Source organism: Plasmodium inui (genome assembly GCF_000524495.1).
Source record: "Plasmodium inui San Antonio 1 unplaced genomic scaffold supercont1.2, whole genome shotgun sequence".
Taxonomy (NCBI): domain Eukaryota; phylum Apicomplexa; class Aconoidasida; order Haemosporida; family Plasmodiidae; genus Plasmodium; species Plasmodium inui.
Window position 1 is genome coordinate 1,698,888 of NW_008481836.1, and position 17,410 is coordinate 1,716,297.

A 17,410-nucleotide genomic window follows, 5' to 3' on the forward strand; every position below is an offset into this window, starting at 1 on the left:
TTCTTTTTTTTTTTTTTTCTCTTTTCTCCCGCCGGGGGCAGCCCCAAACGGCACCGCCACCCCGATTGGAGGTAAACAAAGGCGTATACAAATGAGCGTTTTTTTTTCTCTTCTTTTCTTCATTTTGCTTGCCCCCTTTTGGAGCGTTTCAATACGATGCGGTGGATCAAAAAAAATGAGAAAAGTGAGAAAAATTAAAAAAGTGGAAAAAAATGAAAAGAATGACAAAATGAAAACGGGGAGACCACAAAACAGAGTAGCCTTTTTCGTGGGAGGGATGCCCAACTGGTGCTTCGCGCGAGGAACACCAAAAGAGCCACATATGTAGATTGCATCCACGCCGCTTCAACAGGAACTAACTTGCAGGACGTAGGGGCCCCCTCCATCGCGCTCGAGATAGCTTTGGTGGCCGGCCTTCCTTGCCCCACCGGGAGAAGAAGGCACCAACGGAAGCCACACCCCAAATGATAAGACGAGGAAGGAACGTGGCTACAGCTATAAGCCCCCTTTTCAGCACGAGTAGGAAGGTCCAAACGTCCGTGGGGAGGACCCCCGGGAAGAAGCACTCGCCGGACCATTACGATGGTTTGAGCTACCGTCACCATGGCTTGAGCTGCCTAAACGATGACTGGAGCTACCATCAGGACGACCTAAGCTTCCTAAACGATGACATCAAACACAATCTGTTCAGGCTAAAATGTATCGAGCAGAAAAAAATAAAAACGGACCGCATTGTGTATAAAAAAATATTAAAGGACCTTTTGAAAAAAAAGGACAGCTTCGTGGCCAGCGACATGGTAGAGTTCTTCTACATACTTATCTTTAATGATTTGTACCACCTGGACATATGCTCCAATTTTTTTCTTCATTTTTATCAGCGGTGTGTGTACTCCAGGAGGTACCTGGAGGGCGTGCACGTGAATAGTGTCGTCCACCTGATCTTCGCGTTTTACGTGTTTGAAGGGTATGGCTTTTTTTCGGGAGCAGCCAATCGGGGCGTCCCGAATTTGGGGGGCGTCACTCCAGGAGTCAATTCGGGAGCCAATTCGGGAGCCAGTTCGGGAGCCAGTTCGGGGGCCACTTCGGAAGCCAACACAGATGCCTCTACCAAACGGTACCGCGAGTACCACCGTAACGAAGCGCACATGAGCTTCCATCTTTACACCCACCTCGCACCATATATTCACACAAACAAGGAGCACATAAACAAAAGTCATCTGATAAAGATGTTGCTAGTCCTTTCTCAGTTCACGTCCAACTGGGCCGCCACGGCATTAATGCCAACTGCAGACACGGAAGCGGCAGAACAGAGAAGCGCCATGAAACACGTGGGGATAAATTTATTCCCCCTCATCGAATCCTTCGCAGAAAAAATTGACATAGCGAAAGATATAAAAAAGGTCTACTCACCAGAAGTGATAAATGAAAAAGAAATGAAAAAAAAAAAAGGAAGATACTTACACATGATTGATAACTCGAGTAAAAATTTTATCTACATTGACAACGAATCAAATGACAACAAATTGATATGTCTCTTTTTTTTCATCTTGTCAAAGTTGTTTTTTCCCGTTTGTTCGAACTTTCTGTTACACACGGAAGGCACTGTGGAAGGGAGTCCCCCTACGGGTGAACAGTCCCCTAAGCAGCCCTCCCAAGAGGAAACGCTCATGTGTGAAAAAAAAAGCGGCGATAGTACGATGGAAGAAGATACTCTTTTTTGCACAGATGGGAAGACAACCCACAGGAGTTGCGAAAAATTAAAATTTACTCTCGTGGACATGTTTATGAGCCATTACAGGCAAGTCGAAATGCGCAATCATGTTTTTTATCGAAACGTGGACACACAGAGGAGCGGCGTGGAAAACTACGAAACGTATAAGAACAATATTTTGAGGGCCATGCGGAAATATGTCTTCCTTGATGATATTTACAGCTTGGGGGTGTACTACAAGATGGTGTTTTTCAAGGCCATTTACTCGCTTCATTTTTTTCAGTTCTCGTTCTTGCGCCACTTGTACGAGATTCACTCGTACGCGATCAGCAGCGACGTGGACCATTTGGACTACAGCGAGCGGTTGCATTTTAGCGGCGAGTACAGCGACGAGGTGGACGGGGAGATGGCCGAGCTGGACCGGGAGAGGGCCAAACCGCGTCACCCAGAAAAAACGTGCGCGCAGAAGCACCCCCAAAAGAGATGCGACGAACGGGCAAAAAACAAAATCGTGGAGCTCGCAAAAAGAGGGGACGTTTTCAACAATGCGTACGTAAACCTACTGAACAATATTGAAAGCGACATAAGAAATTGCTCCCCAGAGGAAGCATTAAACACACTGCTGCAATTGCACCTGCTAAGATCTCTAGACAACCACTTCGTGCTACCACTCATTTCGAAGCTCTGCAACAGCACTGACAAGCTCCGAAATGAACACAAAAAAAAAATGAACGTAATTATCCTATCTCTGCTATCTTTCCTTTCGCCCCATATTGCTTCCATCGAGTCAATCCAAAAAGGGCCGCTTCGCGACGTGAACGTATTTAATCACGCGTACTGCAACAATGATGTTTATGTGGGCCACCTGCAGAGGCTGCGAGACTTTGTGCAACTCCTACATAATAAACAGATTTTTAAGAGGAAGAGGAAGGAGTTGCTCTCTTGGTCAAACTACAAGTGTGTGTAGGTGAGCGGAGAAACTAGAACAGGGTGCAAATGTAGAAAAGGCTAGCCGTGTGCACGTCCACCATTGGGATGCCCATTGCCTGGTTGTTTCGGCGCCCGGGTCGCAATGTGGGACACAAAAACTGGATCATACAATGAGACCGCAAAACTGGACGGTAAAACTCTACCCCAGTTTGTACACCCCCTCGCGGGACAGTTCGAGCACGCTGCGTTTTGGCCCCCGTGAAAAAGTGGCAACTTTATTACATTTTTTAGCTTGCCCCATTCAAAAAGCTTTTTTTTTTTTTTATGATTCACCATTTTGATCGACTTTCACCTTAACGGTTAATTATTTTTCCGTAAAAGTTCTCATTTTTAACTCCTTTTTTGGCTTTATACCTTCCCTGTTCATACTTTTTCCCCTCTTTTTCGTTCTCTTTTTTTTTTTTTCTTCCTACACACATATGTGCAAAAAAATTAGACATAAAAAAAAAAAAAAAAAAAAGCTAAGCAGAGCAAAGCCAAGCAAAACAACGCAAAATTCGCTTAGCGCAGAAAGGACTTACTTGAATGAGTTCCCTCGGAAGTTACGCAGCACTTGGTCGAAACGCGGGAAAAAATGGAAAAAACAAGGGAATGGATTAAGCGCATTTAGCATAATTAGGTTGGTCTCCTTTTTTCGCTTGCTTTGCGCACTGCGCATGGATGACGCGTCTGGCTTATCTGTGTCGAAATCACCAAAAGGGAGAGAAACCCCGTAGGACAGCGCTTTCCGCAGTTATATCCCCCCTCTGTTGGTTTCAGTTTTCTCCACCTTTGGTTCGTGACGATATCTTTTGCGAAGAGAGTAAATAGATGACAACTTTTGTTTTTTTTTTTTTTTTTCTTTTTGGCTACACCGTTTGCTTTTAGTTTTACTTTTACGGTTACACATTTTGAATTGGTCCAAGTGCCTAGAAAAATGCTCCGTGTAAAGAACGGCACATATACCATACATGCATCACCGCATACATCCATTAACGTATACCCGCATAAGCGTGCATGTGTTTACACGCATGCATGCATACACTCTTACATACGCGAGATGTGACGCGGAAAATAGGTAAAAGCCATTTGGAACGCCTCCTGAATTTTATGCATCTTCCCCGCGCGTTCGCATTCTTCATTTTGCGAACAAGTGGCAGCATATCGTCTTGGCCCCACCAGTAGCAGACTCGGCTTGTGACGAACGAAGCATTTCGCGCGTCACTTAGGGGAAGGTAACCCCATTCGATCACAGAGCAGCTAGCGCATCGGATCGTGAGTTGCCACCGCTCACCGTTGAGCGTGGTGTAACTGTGTTCCTCCTGTGCAGTGCGATAGCCCAGGTGGCGTTACGTGGCATCACGTCAAATCGAGTCATGTCGGGTCAGGTTGCGTCAAATGGGATCGCATCGGTTCACTTCATGTAATCGATTCTTTTTCCCGCGCGAGAGGCAGCACATCATTTCAGCGAGTGCACGCGCGAGACCGCACAAGGAGGCGTGAAAATAAAATGACACCAGGAAATACCAATTGGAGTGGCAACCACCGCTTGAGACCAGTCAATTGAGCTAGCCGACGACTGGAGGAGCGTCCCAAGTGGGTGTGCGCATGTACGTTTTCGTGTGTGTGAATGTACTTCCGTTTGCGCGTGGTTTCATACATAACTTGGGGAGCCAGCTGAACGGCGCTGGTAGCCATGATAAGCGCCCTGCCACTCGTCGGGATAAAGCGACGCGAGTCGGTGGCTAGTACGGGTTTGCGCAGGGAGAAGGGGTCCAAATGGTTGAGAGGCGTAGGAGATTAGTCTCAGCTGCGTAGCATCGTACTAATCGTGCAGCATATACTATAGCCGCTGGCTTCGCTTCCGACGTAGCCAACTCACGTATGTGTACACATTCACGTAATTACTTACACAACATCATTAAGGTGTAAGCTCCTTGGAGATTTCTCCACTGACGTACCCCCCCTCCGTCGAAGTAGATAAGTGCCTCCTTTGGTTACCATTCCTGTCCGTCAACGGGAATAACCTTGTCTTTTAAACAGCGAAGAAATCACTCCTTGTTCTCCCCACTGCGACGAAACGCGTTAGGGTAACTATCCATGCAGAAGAAAACTGCGTGGGGTTCAATGCACAGGAACGGGCAAAGTAACACCCAAAGGCACACGCACACATATACATACAGAAGCACACTGACGTAGAATAAGAAGAGGGTCGATAACCATGCCTAGCAAGTACGACGATGGAGAAAGCCGCCTAAACGAGTATGAAGTAATTAAAAAGATCGGAAATGGAAGATTTGGTGAGGTATTCCTTGTAAAGCATAAAAGGACACAAGAGTTCTTCTGCTGGAAGGCTATATCTTATAGGGGCTTGAAAGAAAGAGAAAAGTCTCAACTAGTAATCGAAGTAAATGTGATGAGAGAACTAAAGCACAAGAACATTGTTCGGTACATAGATCGCTTCCTGAATAAAGCCAATCAGAAGTTATATATCCTGATGGAGTTCTGTGACGCAGGGGATCTGTCAAGGAACATACAGAAATGCTACAAGATGTTTGGCAAAATAGAAGAGCATGCAATTGTAGATATTACGAGGCAGTTACTACATGCATTAGCTTATTGTCATAATTTGAAGGATGGACCAAATGGAGAGAGAGTGTTGCATCGAGATTTGAAGCCACAAAATATATTTTTATCAACTGGGATTCGCCACATAGGGAAGATAACCGCTCAAGCGAACAATCTAAATGGAAGACCTATCGCCAAGATAGGAGATTTTGGACTTAGTAAAAATATCGGCATAGAAAGTATGGCGCACTCCTGTGTTGGTACCCCGTACTACTGGTCTCCTGAATTGCTATTGCATGAAACGAAGAGCTATGATGACAAGAGTGACATGTGGGCTCTTGGTTGCATCATCTATGAACTCTGCTCGGGCAAGACTCCATTTCATAAGGCGAACAATTTTTCGCAACTCATTTCTGAACTGAAGAGAGGACCTGAATTGCCAATTAAAGGGAAGTCAAAGGATCTAAACATGTTGATAAGGAATCTGCTGAGCTTGTCTGCGAAAGAACGACCCAGCGCTCTGCAATGCCTGGGGTATCAGATCATTAAGAATGTGGGTCTTCCTGGGGGAGGGGCGGTGAGTGTGCCTACCACTCTCGGTGCTGTCGTCACGAGGAGGAATCCATCCAAGGAGCATGGCGGTATGCAGCTAGCCACCATGGAAAATGGAGAAGTAGGCAATGCAGGCAATGCAGCCAGTGCAGTCAATAGAGCCAATGCTCCCAATGCAGACATTTCACAGAATGTCCTGCTCAACCAAAGGAACGACGAACAACGCGGAAGCAGAAGCTCCAGCTGCGTCAGCAGACAGAGCGCCAACAATGTTACGAGTAAGGATGATAGGAAGTACCCCCGTGATGGAGCTACTACCTACCATGCGGTTAATGGGCACTACGGCGGTCTGGTTGATAAGGGCCACGCGGAGAGGACCCGCATCGAAAAGGAGAACGCGCATCGAAAGGCGCTGGAGATGAAGATCCTGGAGAAGAAGCGAATCGAGCGGCTAGAACGAGAGCGAGTGGAACGGCTAGAACGGGAGAGAGCTGAGCGACTAGAACGAGAGCGAGTTGAGCGGCTAGAACGGGAGCGAGTTGAGCGGCTAGAACGGGAGCGAGTTGAGCGGCTGGAACGGGAGAGAGCTGAGCGACTGGAACGGGAGCGAATGGACCGCCTCGAACGAGACCGATTGGAGAAGGCGCGGCGAAACTCGTACTTTCTCAAAGACATGGAGAATCGGCCCAGCGGAGGAGGCGGGCCATCCGACGGGCCCAGCGTGGGGGCCAGCGACGGCAGGAGTCACAGCGGTGTGCGCAGCAGTGTGCACAGCAGCATACAGAGCAGTGCGAGAGGTGGCGTACACGAGAGCGTACGAAGCGGCGTGCAAGACAGCATACGAAGCGTCGTGCATGACAGTGTGAGAAGTGGGGTACACGAGAGCATACGAAGCGGTATGCCTGACCATGTGCGCAAGAGCACGACCAGTGCTGCGAAGGTCGAAGGGATGGGGAACGGGAGAGCTCGGCCGCCAAGCCAAGGCACTCACGGCGGAAGCTTCTCCAAAGGGAAGGACACAAGTGACCCGGTAAGTAACTACAAGCCATACATATATGACAGTAGAAAAGGAAAGAACTACCACGAGACCTTTGATAGGAGCGACTTGCATGGCTACATGAAGAATAGCTCCATAACCACGACGATACCCTCAAGTCATATTATGCAGATACAAGGAAACACAGCAATGAATGTGAATTCTAAGTATCTGGGGGGAGGGGGATATGGAGGGTATAGCAATCATAGCAGCACTGGTCAGTATATTACCAACTCGATGGAGAGTCAAAAGTATCGGGACCATCACAAGTACAGTGTTGGGTTAGCCAAGAATCCAAAGGAGATATACAAAGAGACGGGGAATTCGATTTGTTCCACGGAGTCGAAATACGAACGGGTGTATAATCATAGTAACAGGGGGGGGAGAAGTGGTGATGGGGGAAGAAGCGGTGACGGAGCAAGAAGCAATGATCATGGTCGAAGCAGTGATCATGGTCGAAGCAGTGATCGTGGTCGAAGCGGTGACGGGAGGAGAAGCGATAATGGGGGTCGAAGCGACGACCGGGACGGCGGGACCTGCAAGAGCAACAGGGTGTCTAACATCTACTTCAATGACAACGCCAGGAGGAGCGTCAGCGCCCTGCCACACATGAATGCAATAGACGAGAAAAGAGCTGTCATGTATAATAACACCTTCGATGAGGGTACCCTTAGTAAGAAGAGTACCCAAGTAGATCGGAGTTACAAACACCTAGAGAAGGATAGGGAATATCTTCTGGAGAAACGCAAGATGCTTGTGGAGAAGGAGAAGGGCATCTACGACCGAATGCGCCACGGAAACGACTACGCGTATGCGGCTGTGCGGGGATTCGACCGGTAAATAAGAGTGGAGGTGTGCTGGGGGTGTGCTGGGGGTGTGCTTTATGTAGGCACTGGTGTGGGTTGCTGTATGTACTTCTTAACCGACTTCATATCCCACTTCTGAACCCACTTCTGAACCCGCTTCGTGCAACTGTCTACCCCCCCGCGCAGAGGCGAAGACAAGAAGCCAAACGAGCTGGATAGGCGAAACAGAAGCCTCTCCATGTGCATGAACGAGCAAGAGAAGCGAAGGGACTCCTCCACGTACAACGTGAAGAGGGAGTACCACGAGGAGCAGGAGCGGGGAGAACCGAGCAGCAGCTACACCGTGCAGAAGAGAAACATGTACGCCTTGAAGAACTTCACGCACAACGGTTCGGACGCATACAAGTGCAGGTAGTAGAAGTGCAGAAGCTTCTCCGGAGTTATTGCTCCCCTGGCATGTTTTAACCTATCAATAGTGGTACTTCCCCCCTCTTTTTTGCATTTTATGCATTTTTTGGATTTTTTTTTTTTTTTTGTCACTTATTCCCCCTCGATACACACACACTTCCCCTGTCAACGTTGTTTCATGGTTTTTCCCCTGACGAAACAAGTTTCGCTTTTTTGGCCTACACCCTATGCATCCGTATACCACTTCGTTATGTATTTTATTTTTTTCTTTTTTTTGGTTCGATGACGCACCTTCGTCTGTCATGTGTGTGTGTCCCCACAATGTGATTCGTTTTTTTTTTTTTATTTTTTTTTCCCCCTCCTCCTGCTTTCATTGTCGTCATTTCAGTTACGCTGCGCATATCTGCCGTTTGGTGGGACGCGTTGTGCTGCCTCGTCGGCGTCTATGCATGATGCCCCCAATTTATTGGCCACCTTTTTATTTCCACTGTGCGACGTGCACCATATGACAGATGCGCACATTACATTTTTGAAGAAGGCTGCTGTTTGAGGGAGGGGGAAAGACACGCGATGGAGAAGATGGAACAGATGGATCGGGTGGATCGGCTGGAGCAGCTGGAGCAGCTTGAGGTGTGTCTCCCTGAGTTGAAACACATTCTCACAATAGGCCTACAGTTTTAGAAGCACCAACTCGGAGGAGGATGTAGGCGTTCATATACACATATAGATATGTTTTCCCTCCCCCCATCGGTTGTGCATGCTAATGCTCATCCTAACCCGCATCCGATTCCGCATCCTCACCCAGATTGGCACTCTCTTTCATTCCACTTTGTTTCAGTTCTTCTTCAAAATAAATTGTTGTGAATGAGAAAAAAAAAAAGTGCTCCCCTGTTTATATCTCCCATAGTTTATTCTCCGACTTTAGTCTCTCCAATAATTTTGCCCCATGAGTCCCTGTTTTGCTTCTTCACCTCATGTTAAAATAAAAATGATTTTGAATGAACGCAGCTGCGTAGCATGGATGGGATGAGCGGACTTCTCTGTAGGTTGGTTGCCTGCTCTTTTCATCTGCTTTGCATCGTTGCGCTGCGTTTTTTTTTTTTTTTCCCCTCCAACGCTTTACATAGCGCAGGGGTAGCAACTTCTTGGACCTTCTGCTGCCTTTCATATGTAACATCGACAGCGTGTTGGAGTGAGTTGCCGCCTTCCTCTTCGGTCCCGTAACAGTTTGAAGAACAAGAAAAATAAAAAAAAAAAAAAAGAAAAAAAAAAACTTCTTGACCTTTTCCATGCCTCTACATATCCTCATTTTCTTGCTCCGCTTGGCATTTTAAAAAGATCCTCTTTTTTGATTTATTCTTCTAACATCGCTGGCTCTGTGGTTTACTTAGAGCGGTAAAGATATCCCACTACCGGTGAGTACGTCCCACGGGTAAGTTTTCGCTCTATGGCTGAGTCCGCACTTCCGGTCAGTACCTCTTTTTTTTACGCGTGTCAGGTTGTATGCCTGGCCGTGCGTTAGTTTACTCTCTTCCGAGGTGGCTTCCCATTTTAGGAGTTTGCCGCAGGGGGTGCCAAAGCGTGTACATATATACATGCAGGTGGGAACCCCAATTGGGTGCAGCGAAATAGCGATGTAGATGTGCGTACCGGTGTAGACGTAGAAACGTATAAGCGTATAAACTAATCAGAGCGGAAGGATCTATATGTGGATGGACGTGGAAACGCGAGCGTCCTGGCAAAGACTGCCCTGTCATTCGCAACATTGCGAGGTGGTTTGTACGCCCCCGTAGGAACGTCTCGGCTAGGCGCTCCCGTTTGTAGGCTTCCTTCTTTTTCCCCTTTGGGCTACGCCTCGCCCCGCTTCTAAAGAAAATTCACAAGACGGATAACTTTGATGGAGACGCTCCTAAAAATGTGTATGAGGGAGGGACGGTGGGAAGGTTATACTAGAATAGAGCGAGGGGGTGCTTAACAGATCGACCGCTTCCCGCAAAAGTATAATCTAGCAGAGCAATCCAGCATAAGACGAGTTACCATCCCATAAACACGCATACATGATCATATTTGTATTTTTGCGTACAATTATTTATTTTTTGCCATGCTGTGCTCCTGTTAGTCTCCATTTTTGTGTGGCAGGGGAGCAATCCTTTTAGTAGAAGCATCACTTAGGAAGGAAAAAAAAAAGTGCGAAGGGCAAAGTGTACAAGTCTGTAACCCTAATTGCAGACAATGACATGCAGCCTTCCCCCACGTTGGAAGAACATGAGCCGAAAACCTCCCCCGCCAAACTCAGGACCCTTTTCTCACACAGAGACTAACGCACCGGAGTGAGCCCCCCAGCTGTATGTCACCACGTGCATACAATTTGTTCCCTTGTCCCCCTTCGGCTGTCCCTCCCTCAGTACACGCGTCACATGGATAAGTTCGAAGTAGGTCTCCCAACAGAGAAGAGCCCGCGCGGTAGTAGTGGGCACGCCTCCATGGGGGTGTGTAACTGCATGCTTCTGTAACTCCTTGTCTGTGTAACTTCGTACGTATGTAGGCTTGCGCCGCCACACCGCTGCACGATGCTTCGCCCCCTGCACAGACCCTTAGGGGATTTTCGAACCTTCCAATAGGACAGGAAGTGCTGATAGGGAAGTTACTAAACGAAGAGAGGTACCGACAGGACAGGAGAAGGAAGAAGAAGAAAGAAGGAGACATAGAAGAAGGAGAGATAAAAAAAGGACAAAACGTGGAGGAACAGTTATATTATTACCTCAATGAGAAGTATGAGTTCTTCATTGGGTACGACAATTTTATGAACACGTTGTTTAAGAAGAAGAAGGTTTTGAGAGTGATTCATGGGAGAGACCACAGGAGCAAGAGAAAGGAGGAGCAACCCCGTCGCGGGGGTGGACGGCACAGCGGAGTAGAGCCAAGTAGTGAGAACGCGAGTAAAGTGAAGTGTCGCGAGGGGTTCGATTCGAGTGGGCGCGACAGACGAACTGGCCACAGACGGGTTTCCCACCCACATGGCGCACATGTCAAGGATGAGGACGAAGACATCCCCCTGCAGCGCGACCAAAGGGGGAAGAATGTCTGCACCAAGGGGAAGAAGAACATGTCGGAGTCGCGGCACAAGGGAGGAGATTCCAAAGCGTTTAAGAGTGTTTCCTCCCCGCAGAGATGCACCTGCGACTGCCACCGGTGTCGCTCTCCGTTAGGGGCAATCGATCCGGATGAAGGCCAAGACAGCGTATCGGAAGATCGCGTATGTGACAAGCGGGGTGGCCTCATAACGAACGGGAAAAGTAGCCGCCTAATTGACCAATCGATTTACTCATCTGCATCCCCCCCCCACTGCTCCGATGCCAGTGACATCTCCAACCTCTCTCCAGACGCATTCTGCTTTGAAAAACAATTTAAGTACATATATGACCTGTACAAGCAGAATGACAAAAATGTATATTTATTTTATAACCCTCCGATGTGTAAGTGCGTCAATAAACCTTTTAAGGAGAGGTACTATCGGAGTCTGTGTCGGAAGTACCCCTGCCTCTTCAATTGCACGTTCGAAGATGAGGAGGGTGAGGGGAGGCAAAACAAAGGGGAAGCAACCAACAGGGAGGAAGCACCCAACGGGGGGGAAGCACCCAACGGGGGGGAAGTACCCAATAGAGAGGACAAACTCCAAGGGGGAGGGGAGGAACCAATTGATGCCAAGAGACTGACCTACGCCGAGGTAGCGTCCGACGCTGTGGAAATGAAGCTCTACGCTAAGGCGTTTTTTGAGTTGTGCCTTATGCAGGGGGCCAGAGGGGTGCCAAGCGGTGCGAAGGGGGCATCGGGTGGAAGTGCAAAGGAGGAATTGACCAACGCGGTGAAGCAGACATCGGGTGGCGATGCAAAGGAGGAATCGAATGACGGGACTAAGCAGACATCCAGTGACGCCCCACAACTGGGGTCTTCCCTCCTTGGCGAACAAGAAGAAGACATGCTTAAAAGATTCTTCAATAAATGTCTGCGAAGAATCATGAGGAGGAAATCTCCCACGTGCGAAAACACCTCATGCTGCGGGCTTCTATATGTCCCTTACAGTTACATTGTCGTTCTATTGAATAGGAAGGTGGAAAATTTGACCTACATTTGTACCAACTTAACACTCCCCTGCAGCACCGACATGTATTACAACAATAAGAAGAACATCGTCACAATCTGCACGAAAGATTCCGTGCATGAGTTCTTCTGTTATTACTCTCTGAGGGAAAATCGATACATAAAAAATATTCTCATATATGATGTCTTCTTCGATGGGTTTGTTCCTTTCTTTAAGCCGCTGCTCAATTTGAAAGTGAAAAAGAACTTAGACAAGGTGATGAATTACGTGAGCTACAACAAGGGGTGTAACTTGTCCCTCGTGTTTTTCTGGAGCGGGGGAAGTTGCGTGGAGAGCGGAATCAGCAGCGGGAGCAGTGACGAGGGCGAAGCGGATGAGACGAATAGGAGAAGCCAAGCAAGAAACATGACGCACCTGCGTGTGTGCAAAATAATAAACATAAATCATCCAAATGAATACAAGGGGATGAGAAGGGGACATCCAAAGAACGATTCCGCAGAGGGGACTGGCAGAAGAGAAAGGAAGGAAAGAATCAATCCAGACCAGCAGTACTTCGCCAACCTCTGCAATGGAGGTGAAGTCATTAATAATATGAATATCAACATAGTCGTCGAAAAAATCGTTAATATTGCAAATCGGAAAGAGAGTAGTCTCTGTCAGGAGAATTGTGTTTTCAACAGGGAAAAAAAAACGCATGGAAAGAAGAGAACACTTCAGATTTATCTGTGTGAATCGATTAACTCTTTCGCGTTCGATCGAAGACCTCTTTATATCAAACGCAGGGAGGTAACTCTCTCCTCTTTTGTGCACTTTCAGAATGTTATTAACGCGTACTTAGGCCCTAGTACGCACAGCCTGGATGTCCTAATTGGGCGGCGTATGGAGGAGGAAGTCTTTAACATGGCCCTGCGGAAGAGGAGCCTCCTCTCCAGTTGCTGTGTAGAAGCGGAAAACGGAGCGGAAAACGGAGCGGAAAACGAAGCGGAAAACGAAGCGGAAAACGAAGCGGCAAACGAAGCGGCCAGGACGAATAGAACGATGGGAGACGGCGGAGCAAGGAATGTGGGTCCCGCTAACCCCTCCGACACAGACCACCTATTCAATGAAACGCTCTTCTTCTTCAATGACAACTCCGATTTATACACTTATGAGGAGTACAAAAAGGGGAAGCTTCAGAGTGTGGGCAGAGGAGGCGACCAAGACAACAAAGCCACTTCGGAGAAGGAGCACACCACAGCCACGAGAATGTGGATGGCGAGAAGCGCAGCATATGCACAAAGGGGAAACCTATGGGACTCCCTATGTACACAATACGCACAGAATCTCTTCAATATTTACGTTTGCTCATTCCTCACAAAACGGAACAGCTACAAAAGGGTTTCTTCCTCCCTCGGGAAAGGAAAAAAAAAAAAAAAAGCAAATAAAGTAGATAAAGAAGATAGAGGAGATAAAATGTCCTACCAGGAAAGGATTACCTTCATTAAAGAATGCTACTTCCACCTGTTTCGCATATACAAAGAGAAATTCCGTGTGTCCCTGAAGAAGGAAGAAGAGGACATCCTGCACAAGAATAACTGGGCCACCGAGGATTTGCTCATCTCACGCGGGGGGAAGGATACCAAAGTGGCCAAGAGAAGAAGAGGAGATTAGCCCGGAGGGGAGGCTACAATGCCCATATGATGAGAGCCCGCTTTTCCGGGCAATCGCTCCCCTTTGTTCATTTCTCCCCCTTCGGTGGGACAGCTCCAGAGTGGGGGACCCCTGGTGATACTTCCCCTCCGCTGCCCCCTACCCCTAACACGAGCAGATAACGTGGCCGCGCTCGTTGCGGCGCCGAAGAGGGGGTGCTTCTGTGCCAGCTCACGCGGGTAGTTGCCTCTGGGAAGTTTACCTGGTATGTACAACTCCATACAAGTGTGCCCATGTGTACCGTCGCTTAACGAGACACTACTTCCACGCATGCTTTTTTTTTTATTTTTTTTTTTTTTTCCTGTGAAAGACCTATTATGCCTCTCCACCCATTTGGAGCAAAGCTTATCGTGAAAAAAAACAAAAAAGAGAAAATGTCTCTTTCGCGGAGGGGCCCCTCCGCCGGGGCGACATTTTCCTACACGGGGGGTGCTTTCCACTCCGCGCAGCAGTGCAGATTTGTTCATTAGCGAGATCACCCATGTAGGTGTTCTTTCTTCCGGCGCACCTGGCGACACGTGGAACATTTTCAAGCGCCGCATTTTTTGGAATCCAACAAAGGGGAAAAAAGCACACCTCATATCAGGGTCAACACAAAATGAAAAAAAAAAAAAAGAAATCACCTTTAAAATGAATTATTTCCCACGTGCGTAAGTAAAACATCAACGTTTGACTCGAAAAAGTCATCCCGACATCGTCGCGTGAGCAATGTGAGGAAGGATGTTTCCCTCCGTTCAGCTGAAGAGAAGGTAAAGGGAGGGAAAAACACAAATCAATGGGGCTTTTTGAGGGAGCAGAACCCCCCTGAGAAGTTGACTTCCACGCGAAGGGGGTGGGGGTGTTGCCCACTAGGAATCGCCGCTGTGAATTAGGTGTAGCGACACAGTGTAGAAGCTTCACATCGTTGAAAAACGTTTTTTCTCCCCTTTTGTTTCCCCTCCCACACTACGCAGTACACTCTTGAGACTCTCCAAGATTCTATCCCTGTCCGCCGTCACATCTAGGGGCAAGGCGCAGGAGTTAATCAAAAACGGGAAGGTGAAGGTTACCACGGAGTTGCTTTTTCCCCCCCGTTTTGGAAGCGGTGCAGCCTGATATGCCTCGCTCGAGAGAGAGAGACACCTACTCAATGGGTATCATATGAGTCCGAGGCGGACCCCTACTTCGATCCACTCCTAAACCGCTTCTCCTTTTTTTGTTCCACTTTTCCCTCCCAGGTGAACAACCAGGTGGTGCGTCAAAACGTCGTCGTGGACATAGACTCGGCTATCGAGCTGGACGGGAAGCCAATCGTCGTGGATGTGACGACCAAACTGTGGGGAATCTACAAACCGAGACATGTATTTTGCAGCTCGGAGAGGAATTACGAATATGAGGAGAAGAGGGAGGCACTGAAGGATCATCCGCACGTGGTGGTGACAGGTCGGAGATTACAACAAAGGGGTAGTTACTCCGGGACGCAGGTGCCACCTGGAGACATGCGCAGGGGGTTCCTTTTGGAAGGAGGGACGCATATAAGTGGGAGAGGAAGAAGTGATCTTTACCAAGGGCACTCAGGAGAGGTGACTGAAACATTAAGGCAGTTAAATTGGAGGGGAGATATTGTGAGGCCTCCCCCCGAAGTGGGAAAGAAGCAGGACGAAGTGGAGACAACACCCACACGGAGTGAACCCCAAAAGCTAAACACAAACCTCTTCGATTTTATCAGGAAAAAGAACAAAGCGTATGAAACCAAAAATAATGTCACGAATGACATCCCTGAGCATCTCATCGTAGTGAACGCTTTAAGTGCCTCTAGCGAAGGACTGATACTATTAACAAATGATGGAGACTTCGCAAGGAATTTAAAAAACACAGAAAATAATATCATCACAACGTACATCGTAAAAGTGAAAGAGGAACTCACAAATGAAAAGATCAAGTTAATTGAAAAAGGCTGCTACGTTGGTGATCTGCACATACGACCACTAAATGTGGATGTCATCAAACCACATTGTACCTCCCCCAAATGGATCAAACTTACCTACGTAGAAAAATCACACACACATTTAGACCTTCTTTTTTCAAAATATGGCTTAACCATTAGGAAGTGCAAACGTTTTTCCTTTGGCCCGTATAAAGCATCCGATCTGTCGGTGCACTTTCTCACGCCGCTGAAAATTCACAGCACGCTCTCTAGCATGGTTCCTAAGTACCATCCCAAGTTGATTCTCTCACAACCCACTGGCAATGTCCTAACGGATAAACATGATAAGTTCGTCCTGGTGAAGGACTATCTCAAGGAATCGGCCATTCGGGGGGAGAAGGGCAGGACACACAAGAGTACAAATGGAGACAAAGTTATATGGGGTGGGGGATAGAAAATGAAACTGATGCGGAAGTGGCGTCGAAACAGAACAGGGTACTATTTAAATAAATGGACAATCCATTCTTCTTGCATCAAGTGAACGCAGACACAGAAAACGCATTGCTGCTAAGAATTCCTCTTACAAATGTATTCAGCTTGAACACGTGGTACCCACAGTGTGTCCGCATATTGGGTGGTTATTCATTGTTTGGGGGAGGTCCAATTTTTTTTTTTTTTTTTTTATCGCTCAAACGGATAGACCCCCTCATTTTGCCCCATTTTTTTCGTGTTTTCCCTTGCCGAGTGCAAAATCTTAAAAATAAAAAAAAGAAATATATAATGCGTAAAAGTAGAAAAATAGAATCCACAGAATAAAACGTACCAGTGGAAAAAAGTGGGCAACTTAAATCAGGGTGCAAAAATGGAAGCCTAGTGGAGTGGGTGAATGGGGGCGGAGCAGCGGGGAACCACGCACTCGGCAACGAGCGGGCATAAGTGCACAGACCCACGCTCGCGTGCGGATACACTAATGCACGCTCCCATGGAATCCATTCTATCGTAAGGACAAGGATGCAACGCTGGAAAAAATAGACACATCACAGTCCCGTGTAAAGGAATTTTTTTTTTTATCATCTGATGTGTGCTCACGTTGCTGAGTAGTAAAGACGTAACCAACAAATGCAGAACGAAGGAAACACATGAAAAAGGAAGGCACACTCCTCCATCACTCTCGATGTCACTCGAAGGAGCTCCTTAAATGTGCCACTGGGCAGTAAAACCGAAGTGGCGACGCAAGAGGGTGGTTAATAAGGCACAGAGAAGAGGAGTGGGTCATACTTCAGGAAATTGGATTCTATCCTTATCACCCTGGGTATCCTAGTTTCCATTCTTATGACCTTGGGTATCTTCGGTTGCACCCTTATCACCTTGGGTATCTTCGGTTGCACCCTAATCGCTCTGAGTATCTTCGGTTGCACCCTTATCACCTTGGGTATCTTCGGTTGCACCCTTATCGCTCTGAGTATCTTCGGTTGCACCCTTATCGCTCTGAGTATCTTCGGTTGCACCCTTATCGCCCTGTGTATCTTCGGTTGCACCCTTATCGCCCTGTGTATCTTCGGTTGCACCCTTATCGCCCTGTGTATCTTGCGTTGCACCCTTATCGCTCTGAGTATCTTCGGTTGCACCCTTATCGCCCTGTGTATCTTCGGTTGCACCCTTA

General features: G+C 47.7%; 5 protein-coding genes across 5 annotated transcripts; 4 read left to right on the forward strand and 1 right to left on the reverse strand.

Annotated features, from left to right (window-relative positions):
• Positions 1-464: 464 nt before the first annotated feature.
• Positions 465-2,678, forward strand: C922_00825 (hypothetical protein; the record flags this gene model as incomplete). The annotated part of the gene is made up of 1 exon (XM_008816437.1): positions 465-2,678. The coding sequence occupies one exon, from the start codon at positions 465-467 to the stop codon at positions 2,676-2,678; it is 2,214 nt and encodes a 737-aa protein (XP_008814659.1).
• A 2,223-nt stretch (positions 2,679-4,901) lies between these two features.
• On the forward strand, positions 4,902-8,057 carry C922_00826 (NEK protein kinase; the record flags this gene model as incomplete). Its single annotated transcript, XM_008816438.1, has 2 exons — positions 4,902-7,672; positions 7,829-8,057. The coding sequence occupies 2 exons, from the start codon at positions 4,902-4,904 to the stop codon at positions 8,055-8,057; spliced, it is 3,000 nt and encodes a 999-aa protein (XP_008814660.1).
• Positions 8,058-8,620: 563 nt separating this feature from the next.
• Positions 8,621-13,802, forward strand: C922_00827 (hypothetical protein; the record flags this gene model as incomplete). The annotated part of the gene is made up of 4 exons (XM_008816439.1): positions 8,621-8,680; positions 9,923-9,985; positions 10,456-10,482; positions 10,641-13,802. 4 exons carry the CDS (start codon positions 8,621-8,623, stop codon positions 13,800-13,802), a joined length of 3,312 nt encoding a protein of 1,103 aa, XP_008814661.1.
• A 759-nt stretch (positions 13,803-14,561) lies between these two features.
• Positions 14,562-16,201, forward strand: C922_00828 (hypothetical protein; the record flags this gene model as incomplete). Its single annotated transcript, XM_008816440.1, has 3 exons — positions 14,562-14,590; positions 14,795-14,879; positions 15,059-16,201. 3 exons carry the CDS (start codon positions 14,562-14,564, stop codon positions 16,199-16,201), a joined length of 1,257 nt encoding a protein of 418 aa, XP_008814662.1.
• Positions 16,202-17,136: 935 nt separating this feature from the next.
• On the reverse strand, positions 17,137-17,393 carry C922_00829 (hypothetical protein; the record flags this gene model as incomplete). Its single annotated transcript, XM_008816441.1, has 1 exon — positions 17,137-17,393. A coding segment is annotated over one exon (255 nt), but the record flags the coding sequence as incomplete, so codon positions are not given.
• Between the last annotated feature and the right edge of the window lie 17 nt (positions 17,394-17,410).